Here is a 24846-nt window from a genome sequence, read left to right as displayed (position 1 = left end):
TGTCTGGCCACTGGCCAATCAGTGATTTATTTATTGACCAATCAGCAACACATTTGACATACAGACCATCCCACAGCAAGAGAGAGAGAGAGAGAGAGAGAGAGAGAGAGAGAGAGAGAGAGAGAGAGAGAGAGAGAGCGCGCTCTAACTGGGAATGGCATGGGTTTTTAAAACCTCAAAGCCCACCTCCAGAGACTTATCTCCTCCAACAAAGCCACACCTCCTAATCCCAAACTAGGGACCAAACATTCAAATATGTGAACCTATTGGGGCCATTCGTATTCAGAACACCACAGCTACTGAAAGGGTTAGTTTGGGCTCACAGTTTGAGGGTGCAGACCACCGTGGTGGGTAGTCAAGGCTGCAGGAGTGAGAGGCAGCTGCTCACACTATTCCCAGTTAGAAAGAAGACAGGTGAAGCATACTGGCTTGTTCTCTCCCTTTTATATAGTCTAGAATCCCAGTCCAGGGAATGGTGCTACCCAGAGAGTGGGCTTCCTCACCTCTGTTAGCCTAATGAAGACCATCCCTGTAAAGAAGTCAGCCAACATCCCAGGAGATTCTAGAGCTCAGCAGATTGACAGTTGAGACTGACCATCACAAGCCTTTTCCATTTTCTCTTGTATTTATTTGTTCTTACTGCTTTTTGTCTTTCCTCCACTCTTTCCTTTATATCTGATTAGAAGGAGTGGGTGAGTGAGCTTCTCCCAGGGAAGAGGCAGGAGGAACTTTCTTTCTGTAACTTTTCTTTCTGTGTTTATCATTCAGGGATATAGACAAGTAAGCCATGTAACATAGTGGTTTGTGTGTATATCTGAGTCATCAAAGATTGTAACATAGCAAACAAATGCATTCAATTTTAGCAATTTATCACATTGATTCTTTTCTGCTATTAGTATAAATTATTCTCCTAGTCCAGACTCATGTTGTTTTTTATTATTAATTTTGAACCATTTTAATTACTTGTAACAAAGTATTTTTGAGCTGTTTTAGAATGTGTTTCAGGATTCTCTGAAACATCACGGGTGTGGCATTCCTATCTTAAAAAATTGCCTGCCCACAGCTTATATTGCAATGGAAAGTATCCACGAAGGTGAAAGCTACTTTAGTCTTAACACTTGCTCACATGCCAGACCCATGTCCCTTCCTCCAGCTGGTTGTATTGTGACCAGTTTTGTCATTTGCTTGGCCCTGTGTTTTACTTTTTAATTAACAGACTGGTTTTCTCAGGGCAAATTAGATTCACAACAAATTGAGTGGAAAGGATGTGAATTTTCATGTCTGCTGTCACACACTGTCACCACTGTCCTGCTGTCAATCAGCAGGACCATGGTATGCTTGCAGGCCCTGAAGTCATGTTTTAATCATAATTCATCCTATTTCACTCAATAGAGTAATAATAGAAGGCAATTTCCATAGATAGGTATTATTTTAGAGAAACCTGTTAGATAGTTAACTGCATGTTGACCTGATGTCCACATTTTTTTTTTCTTGGTTGTTTTACTGTTAGAGGGAAGTGCCTTCATTCAGTGTTGTGCCTTTCCAATTCCTCCAGGCTTGTATTGAAGTCTTTGAGAAAGTTTTAATGAGTCAGTCTATGTCTGTGCTTAACTTTGGAAATAGAAGTTATTAGTGCACAGTTACTGCTTTGAGTTTTCATAATTTCATGATTTGGCTTTATTCTATGGTAATCATTTAATTTTCAACCCTGTTGTGTTTCCTTTATCCTGTGGTGGTGAATAATTCAAGGCAAAGGTACAGTTTTCAAGTATAGATTTTTAAGTCGTTTGTATGTTGAGGCTGTATAGAAAGTAAAAGGCAAGTAAAGGAAGAAAAATAAGATCACACTTTCAAAAGTTAAGGATAAATAGGTTGTGATGATAAAAAGAGTTAAAAATGAAAATTCCAGTAAGAAAAACGAGTGAAATTTTGATAAAGCAATAGCATTATTTTTAAAACCAAAAAAAGGCATTTTACTTAAATATTTTCTGTAAAAAGTAAAGGTAGAAGCGAAGGAAACCAAGCCTTTCTGTATGCTTTATGCTGTGGTCTTGAGGGTTTCTGTAAAGCCAGCAGCAGCTGCTTCTGCCTTTGCAGCTGTGGTCCTGTCCTCCCAGAGTTCCCGCACGGCAATTCCACCCCACTACCTGTACTTGACCACCCCAGACTTCCCTTCTTACCTCCCTTCCAGAGCAATTTAACTGCTATTTTTTGTTTGTTTCCACTATTATGACTCATTCTTCCTCCACTTTAAACAAAATTACCTACATGGGAACAAGATAAGCTATTTTCCATTTTCTCAAAACCGTTACTGAAAAAGCTGCCATTTTATAAAAGTCCCCTCATTAAGTTAGGGGACTGACATGTGGTTACAAATAATGAGCGCAGGCAGCTTTGCGGACTAGTATCTAGCAACTAGTCTTCATCCCTGGGTCCTTTCCTGTGTGCTTGTCCAGAGATGGGAGCAGAAGCGCAGAGCATCCCGTATCCTTTGGAGTGCCCCACATCAAGGCTGGTTGAACCAGCCAAAGGCTGGCTAGTTCTTGTAAGAATTGCTTTGTCAGCTATCCAGAATTGTGTTCTTGATAAGTTTATACTGGCTAATTTGTCATTCAAATGATACACCCTCCTAAAACGTGAATTCTGAGTTTTCTTAATTTGAAATAAATGTGCTTAGTTTGAGAGTACTATCAAGCACAAAGCATGCATGTGTTATATGGCGACAGCAGTGTGTCTAAAGTTTTTGTTGTTCTTCCTGTGGAAGTGCCCTCTAATCCCTGATGTGTCTTTATTAATTAATACATAATATCTTACTTTATCTTGTTAATGTCAAAATAGGAAATAGACCTCTCATGGATTTCTCAGTTACGTACAGTTACAACTGTTTGCAACAGGAAAGTGACAGTAAAAGAATAATGAAAATAATATCTGTAACTAGATCCTTTGAACTTCACCCTACTTTTGGTCCTGGCATATGCTAAATGCTTAATTTAAAACCATTTTTGGTTTTCTTTTTAGTGGTGGTAGAGATTGAATCCAGGGCTCCCATGTGCTATATCCCTAACCTTTGAGGTTTTGAGGTAAGATCTCTGTATGTAGCCCAGGTTAGCCTTAAACTCAGAAGCCCCCCTCTTCAGCCTCTCAGGTACCTTTTAATTAGTGGATTTTTTTTGTTTTTGTTTTTGTTTTTGTTTTTTGTTTTTTGTTTTTTGAGACAGGGTTTCTCTGTGTAGCTTTGCGCCTTTCCTGGAACTCGCTTTGGAGACCAGGCTGGCCTCGAACTCACAGAGATCCGCCTGCCTCTGCCTCCCAAGTGCTGGGATTAAAGGCGTGCGCCACCACTACCTGGCAGTGGATATTTTTAATTAGTGCTACTTTTTAAGTATTTTTGACTTAGAATTTCCAAGAATACAAACTTTTAAGTGGTGAGAAAGAATTGTAAGTAAGAGGTAATATGTGTTTTCCAACATGGAGACCAAGCACCTTGAGAATTTTAGACTATTTTACTATATGGAAGAATCAGATTAATACAATTTAGATATAGTAAGCCCAAAGAAAGACCAGTTGAAAGTTACTATATCAAGCAGTTTGATTACAATTTTGTTTTATAAAATTGTTTCTATTTAATGGATACTATGGTACTTAAAACTTAGTGAGCTAACATAGTTCAGAGACTTGTAATTATGTTATAAAAATACCAGAAAAAGTGGTCTGTGTCATAATTTGCTCAGTTATTAAGTGTTTTCTTATTAGACGAGTAAAAAAGAAATGATAAAAAGATTCAGAGGCTGGGATATAGCTCAGTAGGTAAAATACTTGCTAGGCAAGCACTCATGTAGGAACTGGGTGTGATGGTGCAGGTCCATAACTCCAGCGCTGGGAGATGGGTGTTGAAGACAGTAGGATCCTGGGAGCTTGCTGGTCAGCCAGTCTAACTGAGTCAGTGAGGTGCAGGTTCAGCGAGAGACCCTGTCTCAAAAAACCAGGTGAAGAAGCAACTGAAGGAGATATGTGACTGAACTCTGGCTTCCAACACACATGTACATGTGCACACGCATGAAACACACAGACACACAAGTGCAAAAGATACAACTTGTATATAAAATAATTTATTTTAAACTGGCTAGTGCTGTAGAGGGTGTTAATAAGTTTCTGTTGTGTATACCATTGATGAAGCAAGAAAGTAGTTACTTTCTCACTGTTGAAGAGATGTAAAGTCATAAATGTATTTCTAGGAAAATATCTTTAAAATAATTATTTATAAGCATCTCAGACCACTTAAGATTGTCTTTCTAGATACTGGAGAAGATTAAACTCATAAATCTTGAGACGGAATATTTATTTTGTGAGTCTGATTTTATGACTTAATGAAAAAGGGCTTAAATTGAGGGAAGTAAAAGTTGGTAAGAGTTTTTAAAACATTTTGAGAAATAGTGATCATTTTAAACTCAAAAGTAGAAAACTTTGGGAATTAGTTATTAGCATCCCTTCTACATCTCCAATTAGAAGGTCACAATTCTAAGCCAGGCTGGTGGCTTTCACCCGTAATCTAGGCACCGTGAGCTGAGATGGAGTATCATGGTGGTTGCGGTCAGCCTGGTCTGCGCAGGATATTCCGTGAGCTCTCTTGCCGCACAGTCTGCCTCTGCCTCCAGGTGCAGGTTTCTGCTCTTGCTCCGTCTTCAATCTTTCCTTGCTCAGGGAGCAGCCCTTTAACTCCCAGTCTTTGTTTGCTACTTCTGTCAAGTTTTGATTCCTTCTTAAGATTACTGGCCCAGACTGAGCCTTCCCACAGTACTTCCTCTTTCTAACTTGGGATATACTTTGTGTTCAATGTTTTGTGTTAAACAGTGCAACTTCTATTGCATTAAAACGCTAATAAAGTATGCAGGTGATTGATCCATGGTGCCTGTTGGCAGCTGCCTTTGCAGTCTGCAATGCAAGTTACCTACTGCTTACACCTCACCTTAGAGCACTGCCACTCTGACTCCTTAGAGTCTTTCCTTCCAACCCTCAAACATTCTGAGTCTTTTCTGCCTTAGGACCTTTGATTAGTTCTTTGGGATGTTTGGCTGACATTTGAATAGCAAGAAGGCACCCACGTGCACCCTTCCTTCTTCCAGATTGTTCTGTAGTCAGCACCTTTTCATCATTCAGATCTCATAATCCTAAAAGAAGCCTCCCAAAGTGCCCTGAAGCAGCCTTGCCCTTCCTTACCCTGCTTACTTGCTCCACTGTTTTTATTTGCATTTTTCTGCTATTCAAATTGCTTTTGTACCTAGCAGGAAGGACTGGTATCTATTATGTTTGCCATTGACTTCTCGGTGCCTAAAATGATGACTTATACATTATAGGTGCTAGATACATTGTAGTTATATTCATGGACAAGGAATGGATGATTTGAAAAGGTTTAGGGTGAGCAATTTGTCCCTTCTTTTCTAATTGTTTTATTGATGTATGAAAGCTGATGTTGTAAGGTGATGTTTTTTCATCTATAATTCCAGTCAGTTGTTGGAGTTTTCCTTTTATTCTTTCATATGTGCATAGAGTTTTCATAATTGTACCTTAAAATGTTGGGTGCTTTGGTTTTGTTTTATTAACACTTCAAATGTTTTCCAAATTCTCCTGGTAACTCAATTATTAGTTATTTTAATGGCTACATAATATATATTCCACATTGAGTTGATAATTGTTATTTACTTACCTTTGTCTATATATTGAATAATTTGCTTCTAATTTTTCCTGTTATAAATAATACTTTAAGATACAACCTAGTAAATACATAAAGAATGTTTCTCCATTGGATAGAATAAAATATAATCATTAAAAGATGGTATTAAAGAATGAGAATTGCTCAGGCACCTTCTTCCATTTCTGTATTCGTATGCAGAAAGATCTATACCATCCTAAGTTGTAGAGGATGTATATGATTGTCTTTTGGAATTTAAAGCCCTTTTCACAATTGCTGTCAAAGCAGTGTGATGCAGACCTTTGGTTGTTTTAAGCTGCAGCTCATTATTTCACAGAGAACTTTCAGGAGCCTCATATCACACTGTCCATTAACTCATAAGGTAGTTTGAGTACAAAAATGTGTCAATTCTATTAATAGTTAAATTGCTTTTGTTAAAACTGTCACCTTTAGTAAACAACAACCAGAAGGCAAGTAAGAACAGAACCTAAGAGTACTTCATGAGTTGCAGATAGAGTAGAGTAGATATTTGGGTTTATGAAGCTGTGTTTGTAAGAAATCAGCTTTAGTAATGTTTGTAATCACCCTTTTTCCTTCAAAAATCAGAAGAAATGTGAAATTATTTGAGTTGCCTTTGAGAAGAAAAGTGGAGTTGTCTATATTAAAAGTATTCGTGGCCAGGCATGGTCTGTAGCTCTAGCTGCTCAAGAGGCAGAGTTGGGAGAATCAGAAGTTCGAGGCCAGCCTGGGCTATACAGCAAGTCTGTGTTACAATAGACACACCACCAAAGGACAACGTAGATATTCTTCAATTTTAAATGTTTATAAAGTGTGTGTGTGTGTTTGTGTGCACGTACATGTGTGTGTATGCATGTACACGGATGTGTGTGTGGAGGGAAGGCGGACTCGCATGTCATAGTGCACGTGTGGAGGTCAGAGGGCAACTTTGTAGAGTTAGCTCTCCCTTCCACGCTCGCCTGGCTTCTGGGTTTCCACCTCAGGTTGTCAGGCTTGCATGGAGTGCCTTTAACCCCCTGCGTCTCAACACCCTGAGGAAGTACTCTAACTTTCTTCATTTCCATGTGTGAAGAGTGCTTATGTGCATAGAAGTTATAAAATAAAATAGTCTCAGAGAATTTTCTTTTTGGTTATTTCAGTTTTTTAAAATTATTTGAAGTCAAATGTAAATATTTCTTTTTCTTGGTATAAACTAATCATAATTCCTTTTGCATACATTTTTAAGTTCCAAAGAAAAGCAACTCTTTCGTTATATAATTAATATTTCTTTAAACATCTTCTATGTAACTTTCTTACAGAAAGGATTAATTACCTCTCTTTAGTCATATATGTAGTTTTTTGGATAACAATAGAAATGAACTAGCTTATAAAAGTTTTTTTTTTGGTGTTATTAAGCATTATAATAAATGTACATTTTAGAAATTCCTACTTCGTTTTTCTCAAACAAAGAATTTTTGGTCTTTTTTTTTTTTTGCCATCTAAAAATTCTTATTATCTTAAGCTGTGTATCATTTGACTGAATAAAAGGAAAAAATAACATTTTCCAAACTTACTTTTTCATATCTTCTTCATTTTCACTTTTATTTCAATAATAATTTTATCTTGTAATAGAGATTCATTCAGTTCATTAAAAAATACATTTTGGGGGGCTTGAGAGATGAGTCAGTGGTTGGGAGCACTGGCTCTCTTCCAAAGGACCCAGGTTCAATTCCCAGCACCCACAAGGATGCTAACAACCATTTTTAATTCCAGTTCCAGTGGACTGGAAGCCCTCTTCTGGCCCACACAGCACTAGGCAAAAAAGAGTGCACGTACACATGTGAAAGCAAAATACCTATATACATAGAAGAGACATTTTTTAAATTTGAAGAAAAAGATTTATTGTCTACTACATACAAGTTACTTTCTCAGTATTAGGTATTTAACAGTGGCCAGAGAAAAATCAGTGTCACTGTGGAATATACACCTGGGGAGACAAGGTAATTGTAGCTTGTTAAAGGGATTTTCTAAGAGAACCAGAATAGGGGAGAGGGCGTATGGACTATAGGGTGTTGAGACTTGTGATGGGTGACAGGGAGATGCATAGCTCAGTCTTCTGAAGAAGTAAGATGTGCCTTTCAGCACTGGGGAACCAGGGCCAGTCCAACAGTCTGGGGAGCGAGGGACTTGGTCACGAGAGTTCTACAATGGAAAATGCCAAAGACATTAAGGAAAGGATTGTGTAATAGATGCTTGGGCTATATAATTATCTTTCTTTTCTATCTAATTTCCCTAAGAATAATCTTGCCTTTTTTGCTCTGTCCAGAATAACATGCTTTTTTTTTTTATGATTTTAATGAGTAGTTAAGACATCCTGGTTACCTTTAGAGCAACCACATGTATCATTTAACCAGTTTGTTGTTACAGGAAAGCATTCAGTCCTCTTCTCAATGCCATTTAATTTCATGATTTTACATCTGCTCAGCCCCGACTGCTGTCCTGATAGTGACTAACGGTTCCATGCCTGTGCTGCTTTATAAGTATTCTTCTCTCCATTTCTCAGTTCCCCTGCAAATTGCCACCAGTGAATCTCCTTTTTTAAACCATTAACTTCCATCAGCATATTTTCACAAATAAAACCAATTAAAAATAAAAATAAACTGATCTTGAGTTTATTAATTCCTTGTGTATTCTTCTAGAGTGTATTTGCTGTGGCTCTTGTTCAGCCAAAGTAAATTATTCGCCTTCTTTGAAATGACCAAGAATCCAGATAAATCAAACATTGTTGGGAGATGGCAGAGAACATTGAATCAAGTCGATTCTAACAAATTGACTTAGAATTCACTGTATGCGTGAATGGACGTTTGAAACTGGAAGTCTCTTTCTTAGCCTCTCCCTTTAGACAGTTGTATGCTTTCCGAACTTCAGTTTCCTCTTATGCAAATGGGGATTAAACGGCCTCCTTCAGAGTCTCACTATCATAATGTTTTGAGAATATATTAGAGTAATATCTGAGAATGTGCTAAAAAAAAAAAAACAGTGCCACTGAGTGTCCCTTATTCTATTAGAACACCTATGTGTAGCTTTTAAATTTTTATAAAACTAAATATTACTTTTTTTTTTTTTATGCCTGGGTAACTGCCAACATTTTTTATTTGCCTTTTGGACTGGAGGTCCCTGTAATGTTTCTTTTTGAAGTGGCTTCTGCAAATGTAAATGAACAAGTCTTGGCTGCCACCCAGCAGTACCATGGAGATTTTACTCTGTGTTGCCATGACCTCTGGCATGTACCTCAATAGGAATCTATTCACCCTTACTTTTGATTATAGCTCTTAGCAACTGGGAATAGGCTTGGTTGGGAAGTTTACACACAGGAGCAGCAGGACACTAGGGCCTCGCGTCCTTTAGCCTACCTGAGAGTGAGAAACTTGGTGTGGGGACCCTGCGGCCAGGGGTGTGTAAAGCACCAGTTAAGGAGAAGTAATTGTATCCGCTCATGATCATGGCCAAGGACAGCAGGAGCTTTGAGGAGATGTGCAGGAGTGTTCCCTGTGGTAAATGTGGTAGTCAAACCATTTTCAAAATACGAAGGAATCAAAGCATTGATTTCCAAGCTCAGCTGCACGTTAGTCAGCTGGGAGCTCAAGACTTGTAGTGCCCATCCTACCTCCTGCTACCTGTGAATCAGGTTGCTTGGGGTGAAAACGGGCACCGTGCTGCTCAAAGATGCCCGGTGTTCTTATGCAGCAAAGCTAGGCCCCCTTAGATCTGTGCAGTGTGGCCTCTGTCCCTTCACTATACACAGCTTCAGACTTTACACAGTCAGTAGGGTTGATGAGCCTGTCTCTGAAAACATTTCTCAAACAGGTTTGTGTGCTACATTTTTAAAGAGTATATACTGTTTCTGTTTTTGGTTTTGGTTGTGTTGTCTTATGTTGTTATGGAGTTTAAATTTCACCACTGGTCCAATTTTTTACATATTTATATTATTTTTACCACTTATTGCAGATATTTATTTGGGAGCCTTAAAACCTTTTAGATGTAAGGCACAAATAAAGTCATCTTTATAGATATTCACAGCTATGAGTTTTGTCCATTTGTCTGAATTACAGGGGCTGTTTTCAGAATAAGGTACTGAGAACCAGTTTGTTTTTCCGTATCTATTTTCATTTTTCTCCATTGTAGTAATAGACTGTTACAAGCTGATCAAATTGCGTGGACTCATATGAACCTGAAGAAATAGACTGTTTAATTCTACCTTCCACACATCAGTGTTGACTAATGTATAAGATACTGAGCGTGAGAGACAGCAACTAGCCTGTAGGATTCCTAATCAGGATGACATGATTGAATACACATTTCCCTGAATACCATGGGCTAGTCAGGATTAATGTAGTCTAATAAAAAATAAGATGTGACCTGTACAAAGGGGACTTCTCTACATGCTTTGGTTACCATTGTTGGCAAGAGCCAGAGTATTTGCCTGTATAATTTGGGGCATCTACCTAAAGTTTGCATACATTCAGTTGGTCACAATGTTTTTTTTTAAAGAATTGTATTTTTGTTTGTTAAAAAATGTGTTTCATATTCCATGTGAAATATGTGTGAAAAATACAGCCCCTGAACTGATGCTGTGCGGACTTTTAAAGAGCCTGATCCTGTTGTCTCCTGCACTGTCCCGGGATTGTAAATCATGGAATCACAGTGTCATAACATTCAATCATCCAGTTCTGTGGGTTTGGTTTTGTTTTGCATTTTCTTTTGTTCTGTCTTCAGCCATCATTTTGTCTTATCATCTTCGATTCTAGAGCAACCTGACAGCAATAATGATGCTACCGAAGTGGGCATCCTTGTCATTCCTGAGATTAGTGTCACAAATGTGTCCGGAGAGAGAACCGGGAATGGGGAAAAAGGCAGAGCACTAGGAGACATTGATGCCCAGCATATGCAGGGCATGCAGGAGACAGCCACAGACCCTAGGAGTGAGAGCAAAGGCTTGCCTGAGCTCAGGAGGCAGAAATCTGTAAGAAAAATGATGGAGGATGGAATGGCCACAGCTGGCAGAGTGCAGTTTTAGCAGAGCACTTTATAGCCACACCCCAAGGTATCTTGAGGCAAGGGCACTGGTGCATGCTAAGCAACAGTTGCACAGTCACAGACGATTTGCATGCCATCTAATAAAGTGCATGAGTTATGCATCGTAATTTCTCAATGACTTTTAATGCTCTTTGGAATGATCACCCCTATGTGGTCTTTGAGGAATTTGTTAGAGAAACTGAGGCAGAAAATTGCTTCTGAAGTAATTTTCTGCTTAAGTTTTGGAACTAAAGTGATTTTCCCATCTTTTATATGAAGGGTAATGTATATAGAATTTTAACAAGTTTTGAACTTGTGATATTTACAATGTGTATATATATGGGTTTTTTTTAATTCTTTGAATATCTAAATGGAGAATACAACCTTCTTTTAAAAAAAAACAAAAAAACAAAAACCTCTTTAACTATTCTTCTGTTTTAACTGAAGTTCCTTGGTAGGAGCTATGATAGAGAGGTCACCCCTAGTTTATAACATCTGACGGTTTTTCTAATTGCTTCTGCTCTTTGCATGCATAATAGGAGAATTCTTTCTAAAAACGTAGTGGGGGATAGTTTATAGCATGCTTTTGGATTAATATTCTTTAAATCACTGTCATTTAATTCCAATGAACTGCTTTTTTGACATTTATAAAATGTTTCAATTTATCCTTTGATTTTGTCTATAATCTATTGCTTTAAGAAATTCTGCTAAGATATTGATTTAAATGTAATTGATTTGGTATTACTCTTAAAAGTTGCTTAAGATACTTAAGTTAATTCCTCTTTGTCATTTCTTTGTTTAGGAGACACAGAATTAACAGGTCAAGAAGAACTGACGGACATAACTGAAGTTGACGAGGGATTTTATTCCAGGGCTGCGTCTAGCACCAGCCAGTCGGGTCTATCAAACAGTAGTCACAACTGTAGTAACAAGACAAGTGTAGGAAAGAACCAGAGACGGTCAGGAGGAAGCAGAGCGGGAGCAAAAGAGAGAGAAACGGCAGGGGAGTCTTGCAGAGACCACTTTGCTGGCAAACAAACCCAGAGAGCCCAGAGCGAGAACCTTGAGCTTCTCTCTCTGAAGAGACTGACCTTGACCTCCAGCCAGTCCCTGCCCAAGCCCAGCAGCCAAGGCTTGGCCAAGACTGCGGCCACTGTGTTTAGTAAATCCTTTGAACAGGTCAGTGGTGTCCCAGTCCCACGCAGCCCCTCTCCTGCCGTTGGCTGTGTTGCTGGGGCAGATGCCCATAGATTTTCTGCTTGTAGTCTCCAAGAAGAAAAGCTTACTTACGTGTCAGAAAGGACTGAGCTTGCCATGAAGTACCAGGCAGGTCCGCAGGGACCTCCCAGTATTAGCATCACTCTGTCTGCAGATTAACTTGTAACTTCTTTCTCTCCTATAAGCAGTGAAGCTGGAAAGATGGCTTTGCTCCTTTATGAAAGTCCCGAGTCCGTCATGCCTGCTCCTGGCGGGAGGCCTGTGTCTTGACTTCTGAAGGCTCCTTGGACTATGAAGGGAACAATGTCTAGTTTGCAGTAAGCTGAGATATGGGCTTGCTATTTCTTGGGTACCCTTTGCCCCTTGACTTGAGTTCTCTATTCTTTTCTTCCTCCTTCCTGTTGCTTGTTACTGTTGCTCTAAGATTGTCAGTGTCACAATTCATTTTTGCAGTTGTCTGAGTTGGTTCCATCCTCGGTGAGGTCGTTTTTAATACCTCATATTTTAGTGTCTGAGTATTTGCCCTGAGAAGTCAAGGAGAGTCTGTGTGTGAGAGGACGCGGCTGTAGAGCCTGGCCTGAGGAGCGAGAGCATGAAGCCCCGGTGACAAACAGGCGTGTTAGAGGACAAGTGCCACGTGAGCTCTGTGAGCACGTCTCCCCTAAGGTGAGGGCAGGTCCCTCACACACTGCGAGTTGCGGGCAGGACAGTTGCGAAGGGAAGGTGGGAGGGTTGCTGTTGGTGTCCTTAGAACGTTAAACAGCAAACTGAGATTGCTGGTAGGTAACGTTGTCAAGTGTTTGATCTGGATTCCACCGGTGAAAGGCCCTTCCGGTTTCTAAAGTGTAACCAGCCACAAAGCTGCTTGACTCTGCTGCTCGACTTTAGAAGTCCTGGTTAGTTTGTATTTTGGAGTTCAGAGCTCGCATCCCAGAAGACTTCCTGGAAACCACTGTAAATCTGGCAACACAGCTCCCAAGACACCAGTATCAAGTGTTTAATAGAGAATTGTCTACAAATGAAGGAAATTAGATAATTTTTCATCTACAGAATGTGATAAAAGAAAATGAAGCTAGTGAATATGGACAAAGGACACTTGTGCATTTTTAACTTAGAATTGCTTGTGTTTGTCTTGTTAAATTTAACATAAGAAAGGAAGAATGTGCTTCTTGTTTGTGAGCTTTAAGTGTTCTTGTTATGTAGAAAGAATAATTCAGTTACACACCCATCCTGCCAATCAAACACCTGTACTAAGGAAGGTGATAAGGCAGAAGCTAAACAAATGTAGCTCTCAAGAACTCTGTGAACTTTGTGACCTCTGTGAATTCTGTGGACTCAAAAGCTTGGTGCCTGTGGTGGTCTGTTTGGTTGGCTAAAGCGCCAAGAGGCTGGTGTGTTCAAGTAGTGATTGGAGTGAGAGGAAGCAAGGTCAGTGGGAAAGACCTGGGAAGCTGACCACTTCTTGGTTTCATTGACTCTTGGTCCACCAAGGTCTCCTTATTCATGGTCCCTAGCTGGGATCACAAGAACATGCTTGTGTTTCCCTTTTGAACCTGCATGGGTCCAGCTCATATAGAGGACAAAACTGCACATGTTGTAGAGTACGAAACATTTACAACTGAGACACAGTTTTACATGCTTCCCTACCAGGTTAAGCCTAATTATCCAAGACCTGTGCTTTTTAGCATAAATGAGTATACCATTTTAGTTTCAGTAATAGAATGAACTGTCGGCTTAAACTGTCCTCAAGTGTTGTAAGTAGACAGTAAAATTAATAGTGGAATGATTTAGTAGTAATCTTGTGTAGAGTTGAAAAGGTTTGTAAAATGTCACTGTGAATTTCCTGTTGTCTTTCTGTAATTCTTTAACAAAGAATTTTTTTACACCTAGTTCCTAGCAGTATTGATAATATTGAGAAGACATTGAAAAGAATGTCATTAGGCAAGTTGAGGTGTTTGCCTCAGCATAGAATAAGTTTAAAGAAACATTATCTGGCATAGAGAGATCAGGATAATGTTCAGCTACCATAATGAAACCTCATTTTGATATTGTTGAAGACATTTGCTACTCATGTGGTTCAGAAACCATTGGTGTTACCTGGTATTTTAATAAAACTTCACAATTTTAGGGGCAGACCTAGTAAATGAAAACTGGCATTTTAGCAAGGCCCCTAGTGATGCATTCATCTTTGTGAAGACAGTTTCAGAGTGCTAATCACTTGTCTAATGTGTAGGAGTCTCAGTGGTCTCCCAGCCCTCAAGCACAGATTTTAGACACTAGATTGTCATAATCATCATTGTTTTTGACGGCTAATTAACTTTTTAATAACATCGGCACGTGACTTGTTATACCCTCTCTCATTCTTAAGTTCCTAGTCCTCACTTATTCTGTAATAAAACTGTAGCATCTTCTGTTTCTCTTGTTGATTGTGAATGAAACCAGAGTGTCAGAGGCTGCAGGTTTTAAGTAGGACAAGCCCTGCCTTTGTTCTTGAACTGTTACATGATGCACAGTGTATTTGCATGTGTTCATTCTCTTTACAAAATCTGTAACAGCTTACACCATGCAGTGAGTCAGAATTTTTGCTCCAAATGATTTACACCAATTGATTCTCTGGAGTGTGGAGTTATGTTAACAATAAATTCTTTTATACTACTTTTGATACTATTTCAAATAAGGATTATGTACATTGAAAGCTTTTTATAACAGTTGTAAAAGTCGGATGATATTAACTATGGCAACAATTGTTATTATACTCACGACTCTTTCCCTACTCATCTTTCAAATGTGAAAGGTTGGGTAGATTTGTGGGTCGTTTTTCTGTAAAGATGTTAAGTGTAGATAGACATCTTGTGGATCCAGAGTAACAGCTTTTACTAAGAGGATTCCACACAAAACTGGGGTCCGGTACCCCATAGTTCAGATCTAAGATTGGGTTCTTGAATTCACCTGACCCTTGCATTCTTAAAGCCGTGCTGCCTGGGCACTCCTGTGAAGCTGTGCCCAGCATTAGTCTCTGAAATCCAAGTTAAAAGAGAAGCAAAGTAGACTTTTCCAAGGGTCCCGCTGCCCCGGGGGCCTCCCTTCCTCCTCCAGGAGCCTCGGGAGAGCATCTTGGGGTCACTGGGAAGATGCCTGACCTGTCCCATCTCTGTAGCATCAAGAGCAGGAATTCCCTAACAACTTGTTTGTTTTGAAAAGGCAGTGTTTCATTACCCTTTCAATTGTAAAGCACCCACTCTGCAAATAAAACTCAGTTGTTAAAAGTTGAATTAAAGGGAAATACATCTTTAAATCAAAATAGCTGAAAAGGGTCCCAGTTTAAAGGGATTTCTTCCTATTTTGGAAAATCACAATTAAAATGTTGAATGGTAAATTATAGAGTGAAGTATTTACTCTGAAACATGATTGTAAGCAAAGAGTTGAAGTAAGGCAGCTTACTGTTTAGGTCTCCAGACACATTACACATCCATAAAGGAAAGCACATTAAGAAAGCATATGTTAAGTGTTGTAACAGAACGATAGAAAGACACCGTGTTGGGTTCTAAGGCATTGTAGATAGAAATTCATGTACAATAGTGTCTTCCCAGTCCCTGAGGGAAGGCTAAAACCCTGTCCTTTAGTGAGCACAAGTTTACACGTGTAGGTTTGCTGCTGAGCGCTGACACATTGCAGAATTGAGATGTGTGCTTGACACCGTTGACAGCTTACCAGAGTGCGCATGCCAGTGTGCGAGCTTCTGCACATTTCCGAAAAGACAATTTGAAGGTGGTTTTGTGTTGTACGGTGGAGTGCTAGTGGACATGGGTCTCAACTGTGAGTTGTTGTTTTTCTTGTCCCCCATACTGTCTCTTTTGTTGGAGCTGACTGTGCCTCTGACCTTTTCCTTCTGATCATGTGGTAATGCGAAACTTTTCTTACAGATATACTTGTCATTGTATTCCTAGAGTTTACATTCCTAAGAATAAACATGACTTTGGATATTTTTATGTGCTTTCCATGTTTTTAAGGTATGAAATAAACTGGAGTTGAGTTTTTGAAGTTTTGTACATTTGTATAAATGTTCTCCATATGCAGTACTTTATACATTGTGTTTCCCCTTGTTTTATTGCAATAAAAACTAAAAAATGTTTTTCTAGGTCATTTTATTCATTAAAAACTGCTATGAAAGTGTGTGAGCTTCACACTGGGAGGGACAGAAGTAAGCCTGGGTGAGCCGAGCCACTGGGCGCTGTTGGGGCTAGCTGCCTGAGGACTCTCACTCCTGGCTTTATGCCTCAGGGCGAGGAACTGGGGAACTCATTAGTGTCCATCCAGAGATGAGCTCCAGGGGGCCTTGAAGCAGTGGCTGATTTGTTAGCCAGAGGCATGGGCAAAGTGGATAGGATTGCCTGTAACTTTAATGAGTTTCTCTCTGGGTGCTGAGGGTTGCCTCTAGACCTGAGCACAGGCCTTCAGGTGTGGAGGGCAGAGCAGAGTTGGGCTGCTGCCAGCTTCCAGACAGTAGGATACATCACAGTATTTCATTTCTTGGCTGCAGGAGATCACAGTGACATTCCTTGTTCTGCATTGTATATACTGAAACAAATCCCGTTCAAAAGGAACCGTTCTAGTGGGCGGTTGATTATTTATGTGAGTAATTCCAGCTGACCTAAGGAATAGGTCAGGAAATACTTCCTTAGCTACTCTGAGAAGACGACTTGTGGAACCAGCACCTGCCAGTTTAAGGACTTATGGCAGTCCCTTGTGAGACGTGCACTCTTCTGGTGACGGCAGAGGCCCTGACACATAGCTTTGTTAATATCTGCATACCTGTTTTATAATCATTAATAAGGACTGTAAATAGCTAGTCATCCCATAATTTCTCTTGAATTATTATTGTGGTCGTAACAACTGACTCGTCACTTAAGTACTCAAAACAATCTTTAAAAGTGAGAAGCACCCCATTTTACAAAAGAGGAAACTGAAACTTTCAGGGAGCGGGTGCTTTGCCCAAGGTCACCGAGTGCTATGGCCAGCTTTGAACATAGGCAGCTCTTTGTTATTGATTAGTAAAAGGATCCCACATCCTGTCAAACGACACGTATTTAAGTTCATTTAGTCCATCGTAAAATAAAACTTTCAGGAAACTAAATGATGCTGTATTTTGTAGAATATGAGATAATTGTGTTTCACTGGTAATCAGAATGCTCATTATTGCTATATTAAAAATATGCTAATTAAAATTAAAATAAATGGTTCCTTAGCTGTTCAGATTGATAAAGATTGGAACTGGTATTTGTATTTATCTGGAGAAATCCTTAGTGTCTGAGACAATTGGTGGGAATGTAAATTGCTACAAATGGATTAGTGAGCAATTCAGCAGTCTTTACCCATGCCCTTTGGCCTAGTAATCCTACCCTATGTCTATTCAACTCTGTTTTGCATTAAATTTGACACAAATGTATAAATGCAAGATATTCATTGTAGCATTGTTTATAATAGGAAAAAAAGTCAGGACTTTGAATGTCTCAATTAGTATATATAGTGGAATATGATGTAGTCATTAAAAATGTGGGTCTGTATATGTTGTACACAGCATGAGCCCATTTCATTATATTTGAGTAGTTAATATGTGTATATTATATTATATACCATGTATGTTATATATAATATATACATAAACACAGCATGCATATGTATTTGTTGATACCAAGGAAGCACATTATTTATCAAAATGTGGTCTAAAGACAGGCTTGGGGCTCAAGAAATGAATCAGCAGTTAAGAGTGCTTGCTGGTCTTCCAGAGGACCTGAGTTCAATTCCCAGCACCTACATCTGGTGGCTCAACTAACTCCAGTTCCAAGGGATCCAATGCCTTCTTCTGGCTTCTGTGGACACCCAAACACATATAGCATATACTCATACAGATAACCACACACACATACACACACACATACATACATACACACACACCACCCACCACACACATATAAATAAGTTCTTAATGACAACCTACATTGTGAAAAACTGATGCTTTAAAAATGGAGATTCTTGGGATTTGTGCTAGTTTCTTTTTTTTTTTTTTTTTTTTTTTTTTTTTTTTTTTTGGTTTTTCGAGACAGGGTTTCTCTGTGTAGCTTTGCGCCTCTCCTGGAACTCACTTGGTAGCCCAGGCTGGCCTCGAACTCACGGAGATCCGCCTGGCTCTGCCTCCCGAGTGCTGGGATTAAAGGCGTGCGCCACCACTGCCCGGCTTGTGCTAGTTTCTAAGAATCATAATCACTATGTGTGAAAGCTGAAAACCTGTACTTCTATTAAGTTCCTCAGTTTAACTAAGTTTGGTCCAGTAACAACCATCAGTGGATTAAGTATTTGGTGGTGCATTGTTGTTAGAAAAGACTTCTCAAAAGGATCTGGTGTTTTCAGTGGGGCTTTCCTGTGATTGGTTGTCAGTGATGTCACTGACAGAGACCTGTAGTGAAAGACAAACTGTTCTGACAATTTAAAAAAAAAGACTATTTGCTGTACGAGAGTACATACCCATTAAGTCAACAGTCTCTTTTAAAGCGTCTTTGCTACTGTTTAACTTCAGATGACTTGTCAACAAAGCAAAGCTAAATAGAACTTACTACATGGAAGGTCACCTTGGCATCTCTCGCTGCATGTGAAGCATAGAGTAAGGGATTTGCAGAACTTGGGATCTGTGTGCACATGAGCATCTCTCATGAGGGAGGGGTTGGGTTTGGAAGAGTTAATAGTAGGATTCATGGTGGCAGCGGGGGTGGGGGGTCATAAAGAGCCTTGCTGAGTTAACCACTGAGAAGCAGCTGCTAGGATTGTAGATTATTATTTCCAATCTGTTGAGTGCAAAGAAAGAAATGGAGGTGTTCGTGCATTTATTTACTTCATTCATTTACATTCTACTCTTTCCTGGACACAGATTTCCTGGAATCAATAACTAAGCCAGCTTGATACGGGCATTCTGACACTGCCCATTGTAGCTAGTGTTCATGGGCTTGAATTATTGCTCTTTTACAAGGGTGATAAGGCAGTGTGTGGGCAGAGTGTATCCATGTGTCTTTACTGACTTCTCAGGGTTACCGTGAAGATCTCCACAGTCTCGTCTGAAGCGCCTTGACCCTAACAGCCCTTGGGTCTAACTGGTTGCTCTGGTATGGTCAAGGCATTGTGTTGTGGTTCTGTTTTCCCTAGTGAGGCTTTAGTACACACTGCACGATAGAGTAAGATGTGCTTTCCTATATGGACTCCGACTCTAGTCCAGGAAGGCGGCAGAAACACATTGCTTCTCATGCATTCAAGGGAAGTCAGGAAACCAGTTCCCTCCTGTTCATCTGCATGGAGAAGATTGTAAAATGTGATTACTGTGATTCTTAGGCATAAGTATCTGCATAACTATGTTGCAAATCCTGACATCATGTTTCTTTTTCCTCAGCTCTAATGGACTGGAATGATTTGTCTATGCTGGTGTTTGGCATTAACTTCTTGGTTTGTTTTCTACCACGTTGTTCTCTCCTGTGTATCTGGTGTGCTTGAGTGATAATGAGACGACAAAATAGGCAAGGCCTGTCTTCCACCTCACACACTCCTTGCCTCCCCTGCAGTGGCTGTAGTGGGATCCACTGCTGTGTGATGCCCCAAGCCATCAGGGTGCTCCCTGCACTCTTCCTCGCTGTCTAACCAGCACCTTTCTACTCCTGACTCTCCCACGGAGTCACACAATTTTCCATCAGTTTCTTCTCTCTTTCCAGTGAAAAGTGAACCCCCCTGCTGTATATGCCACCAATCTCCCTTTTACTGTAATTCCACACCAGCTCAGAATCCTGTTTCAATAATTACCTCTTTCCCTGCGCCTTTTAGTTTTACATCCATCAAGTTGACATTCATAAGATCTTTGAAAGGAGAAAACCAGCCAGAAAGCGAGCCGTGAGCAGCACGTGCAGGGGAAATAATGCACTTTGAGTTCACCAAAGAGGACAAAGTGTACAAGCAGTGCACAACTGCTGGAATGGGCTGGACAAAACTGTGGTATAAATCCCCTTCAGAGGTGGTGCTGGAGGCCAGCAGCAGGGCGGGTGAGGAATGCAGGCCATGCTCTTGTCTGCTCAGGGGCCATCCTGAGGTGCAAATCTGCACCCTCTACGCCCAGCCAGGTGCTTGGGGACATGGAAGTAACAGGAAATTATGGAGCTAGAGATACGATCGAACTTCTTAAAATGGACCCACCTTATAAGAGTAACTGTTTGCCGCATAAATGCTAGGCACAGGCCCCATTGTGAAGGAGGCCCTTAATGAACACATCATCAAGCTGAGGGTGGGTGGGGTGTCCATAGTGCTCTTTGGGATCCCTGTTCAATCAGCAGACAGCCAAGAGGGAGGACCACTGGCTACGCTGGTTCGAGGCTGTGCACAGGTGTCAGCAAGATGGGACTCCTTCCGTCAATGCCAGCCTCTCAAGGAGAAACGTGTCATCACTCTGAGTCTGGAGTTAGTGTACCATGTACCCCAAGTACCATGGCTTCTATGTGCAATACTCGATGCCCTGTTTACCATCTTGATTCTCCCCAAAGGCTCCTGAAGAACCTCACCTTAAGTGTCCGGAGAGAGTTGGCGTTCCATTTCTAGGAACAGCACAACAGGCAATTGTACTTCTCACTGCTGTGACAGAGCACCCAGCAAAGTCGACTTGAGGAGAGAATGGTTCGTGCTGACACCAGTGTGTGCAGCAGGCATGAGGGTCACATGCATCTACAGCCAGGAGGAGAAGATGAACGCTGGGGTTCAGCTCACTTCCCTCTGTTGTTCAGTCTGACACCCCAGCCAAAGGGACGGTGCCACACACATGCAGGGTGAGCCCACCCTCCTCAGTTCAGTCTTTATAGAAACACCTTCGCAGACACACTCAGAAGTCTGTTTCCATGGTGATTCTTAATCGCATCAAGTTGGCAATGGAAATCAGAGTAATTAACATCAAATTTCCACTTAGATAATAAATAAGAACTTAGGGAAAGACTTTCTACATTTATTTATTAATTTGTGTGTGTGTGTGTGTGTGTGTGTGTGTGTCCACATGTGCGCACACATGCACACCCATGGGTGTTACAAACTCTTGTGGAGGTCAGAGGACACTGTTCAGGAGTTGATTCTCTTCTACCATGTGAGTCCTGAGGATCAAATTCAGCTCAGACTTGGAAGCAGATGCCTTGACCCACTCACATCTCACTGGCCCAACAAAAGCTTAAAAACCAATTTATTTCCTAGGGATGCTGGCTGATACTAGAAGAAACACTTAAGGCGTGGGCTGACTTTCTGCTCATCTCACTGCTTCAGGAAGCTAAAACTCGGTGCCAGTGACTGCCAAGTCATGAGAGAAGGCTGAGAAAATGCTTGTGCCTTGGGTTAGGAACTGAAAAATCTCCACCGCAGGAGTGAAAGTACAACTCTTCCACAGACAGCAGAGCAGAGAACTCAGCACTCAGAGGCTGAGGCAGGAGGATGATGAGCTCAGAATCAGTCATATCTGTATAGCAGGACTGTCTCACCCCCTCCCCAGATCATCTCAAGTCTTGAAACCATGATCAAGCACTCCTCTAGCTGCCTGATGATAACCATCTCCCCCAGAGGAACAAGCAGCCCGTCATCTTGAACTTACAGCTTTAGGACTTCTCCAAGTCAATGTGTAGACAACCCGAGGTTTTATAGCGATGCAACACTTAGAAAAAGAAACAACACTGCATAAAATTGCTTGCCGCCCGAGTGTGAAGCTATTGAAGAACTTTAAGTTGGGCTTCGGCCCTGGTCTGGGAACTTAGCTTTCTTTCTAAAACACTCCACCTCCCCTACTCTGTGCAGACTGCTTATGCTCAGCAATGCAGTTTATGCTGAATGCCCTCTTCGGGGGTACGGAAGTGTGGTATGTGCACCAGCCATAACCCAGACTTTGGACAGTACGTGTCTAATGAGCGTCCCTAGCTGGGCACAGGTCAGTGTGGCCGAATCAAGCACAGGGGGTTGTTCCCTGGGGAGGAAGCACAGTCCTTGTTTCCTCCAGATCTGACCCTGTGCGTTTTCTTCCCTTTGTGGACCTTGCTTCCCGTTGCTATGCTGTAACACATCGGAGCCATGAACACAGTTGTGAGCTGAGCCCTTGGAATCCCTTTGTGAGTCACTGACTGCGGAGCAGGGGTGAGATGGGGGGTCTCCCTGAACAGAAGATAGTCCGAGAAAGGGGCTAATATTCCACAGCTGTCTTTTCCTTTCAGAATTGGCCGATTGTTGACACAAATTAGGGCAAAAGACTCCTGAAAAGAGTTATTGCTAAGTATCAGAGAAGCAAACATACTATGGCAACAACACACAAAACCAGACACAAATGAAAGGCCGCCAAACCAGCCAGCACTTGAGAGAGCAAAGATTTCAGTGATGGGGAGACACAGGGAAGCGAGTCTGCCCTGATGGCTGTCACCTCAAGGGAATGTGTGCTGTATTCATCAACAGCTCAGAGGAGAAAGACCGATGAGAGAGAGGAGAGAGGCTGAAACCCAGAGCCAAGTATTTGGTTTTGATATTTTCATTGTTTGTGATATTGCACAGGCAAAAACGATGAGCATGTATTTAAGAGGAAGATGCAGGTGTACATCTCAGAAGCTCGCTTATGATTGGACCTGCAGATACAGCATGATGATAAGGCATAGGTTCAGCATGTGTAAGGCCCTGGGTTCAATGCCCAGCACCGAAAGCACACAACAAAACAACAGTAAAGCCCACAGAACACCAAAGAGCTTTACCCTAGAAATAGATGGGTCAGAGTAAATTAAGCCTTATGAAGTTGCAACCTGAATCAACTCAACTAAATTATTGATTAGATTAATGTGACCTACACATCCCCACTCTCTCCTCCCACTAGGAAATACCATGATCCCTCCTTGTAGGAAATCGGGTGTAAAATGTGTCATACACAATTCTAGAATTATGTGAGAATTACAAATTCTGAGAATCATTGAGGGAAAGAATGGAATTAAAACAGATTCACATAGCCAGGCATGGTGATGCATGCCTATATTCCCAGAATTTGGGAAGTTGAGGCCGGAGAATCAAGAGTTCTAGACCAGCCTGGGCTGCATGGCAAGCTCCAGACCATGCTGGGCTATACATCCAGACCCTGACTCAAAACAACCAAAAAGCAGCTGATCCACAGATGACCCAGCTGTTTGTGTTATAAGATTTGAGTGAGGTCACATGGAGAATTTCAGGAGAATATGATTTTTTTTTGTTTCATTTTCTGAATTTTTTTTAAAAAGTCTTTAGGGGCAAGAGAGATGGCTCAGTGTTTAAGAGCACTTGGTGCTCTTGCAGAGGATTAGAGTTCAGTTCCCAACACCTACATTAGGAGACTCACAACCACCTGTAACTTCAGCTGGGGTGGGGGGTCCTACGCCCTCTTCTGGCCTCTGTGGAGACCTACAGACAGACAGACAGACAGACAGACACACACACACACACACACACACACACCTGCATACATATACACATGTACACACACCTTAAGAAAATAAGTCCCTTGGGGCCAGGTATGTTGGCACACAGCTGTAGCCCCAACACTCAGGAGAATATAGAGCTGAGGCTGATCTGGGCTACAAAGTGAATCCCGTGTCAGCCTGGGTTATATGTTGAGACCCTGGCACAAAATCAAAACAAAACTGGACAACATCATGGAAATAGTTCCCCAAAAAGCTAAAACAGCCACAGGAGCCAGCTCGACCACTCCTGTGCATATTTCCATATCCCTGCTTCAGAGATACTTGCAAAGACATGTTCACTGTGGCTCTGATCACAATCTGGGAAATGGAACCAGCCTAGTTGTCCATCAACTGATAATGAAATATGTACCATGGAATTTTTTTTTCAATAAACAAGCATAGAATTATGAGATTTGAAGGAAAATAGATGGGTCTAGAGAACAGTATACCAAGTGTAGTAACCCAGCTCCAGAAAGACAAATGCTGCTTGTTCTCCTTCATAGGCAGATCCTAGCTACAGGGTTTAGAGTGGTGTGCTTAACACTGAATGAGGCCAGGAAGGGGCCATCAGAGTGGGGGAGGGGTATAGTAGACCACATGAGACGTGAGATGGCGGTGGAACACTTCGGGCAGAGGATCTAAACAGGGAAGGGGTGGGAGGACAGGAAGGAGAGAGAGGTGACTGAAACTAAGAATATGTGGAAAGGCCGAGCAGCATTGGTGGCACCTTTAATCCCAGCACTTGAGAGGCAGAGACAGTTGGATCTCTGTGAGTTCAAGGCCAGCCTGGTCTACAGAGTGAGTTCCAGGACAGCCAGGACTACACAGAAAAACCCTGTCTTGGAGAAAAAAAAAAAAAAGAATATGTGGAAAAGCCATACAGAGACATACTATTTTATACATTTATTGAAAATCTAAAGACAAAAAATTGGGTCCACAGATAAGCCAATTATTAGTGTTATCAGAGATGGACTTAAACTAGGTTTGATTAATGAATCGTGAGAACCATGTGTGCACGTGTGTGTTACACATGTATGCGTATTCACGTGTATCATGTGTGCTCTATGGAGGCCAGAGGTTGACATCTGGTGTCTTGGGTGTCTTTTATTGCTCTCCAACTTATATTTTGAAGCAGAGTCTCTCACTGAACCTAGAGCTCACCAATTGGCTAGACTAACTGGCCAGCAAGCTCCAGTTCCCCTTTATTTTACCCCAAACTGTATCTGCCAGGAGACAGACTATGCAAATAGAAACCATAAAGGAGTCAGTGTGCTATACTGATGTTTTCCCATTGTACTTTAAAGCGAATAAGAATGTCACTATAGGGCCAGTAAGTGGGCACAGCTC

General features: G+C 41.1%; 1 protein-coding gene across 8 annotated transcripts in view; it reads left to right on the top strand.

Moving 5' to 3' along the window:
• Positions 1-24846, top strand: part of Hycc1 (hyccin PI4KA lipid kinase complex subunit 1) — an 85890-nt gene that overhangs the window by 48848 nt on the left and 12196 nt on the right. For 4 of the 8 annotated variants that reach the window (XM_059257797.1, XM_059257799.1, XM_059257798.1 and 1 more), the window contains one exon: positions 11565-15733. The exons of 1 other annotated variant lie outside the window; for it this stretch is intronic. In XM_059257797.1, coding sequence (XP_059113780.1) covers positions 11565-12139 — 575 coding nt within the window. In that variant the 3' untranslated portion in view covers positions 12140-15733. Of the gene's footprint in view, positions 1-10494; positions 10791-11564; positions 15734-24846 lie in introns of those variants that run through there. 3 more of the 8 variants (XM_059257801.1, XM_059257803.1, XM_059257802.1) reach the window with 2 other exon arrangements.

The sequence above is a fragment of the Peromyscus eremicus genome, chromosome 3, assembly GCF_949786415.1.
Source record: "Peromyscus eremicus chromosome 3, PerEre_H2_v1, whole genome shotgun sequence".
Lineage (NCBI taxonomy): Eukaryota > Metazoa > Chordata > Mammalia > Rodentia > Cricetidae > Peromyscus > Peromyscus eremicus.
This window is presented reverse-complemented; position numbering and strand designations above follow the sequence as displayed.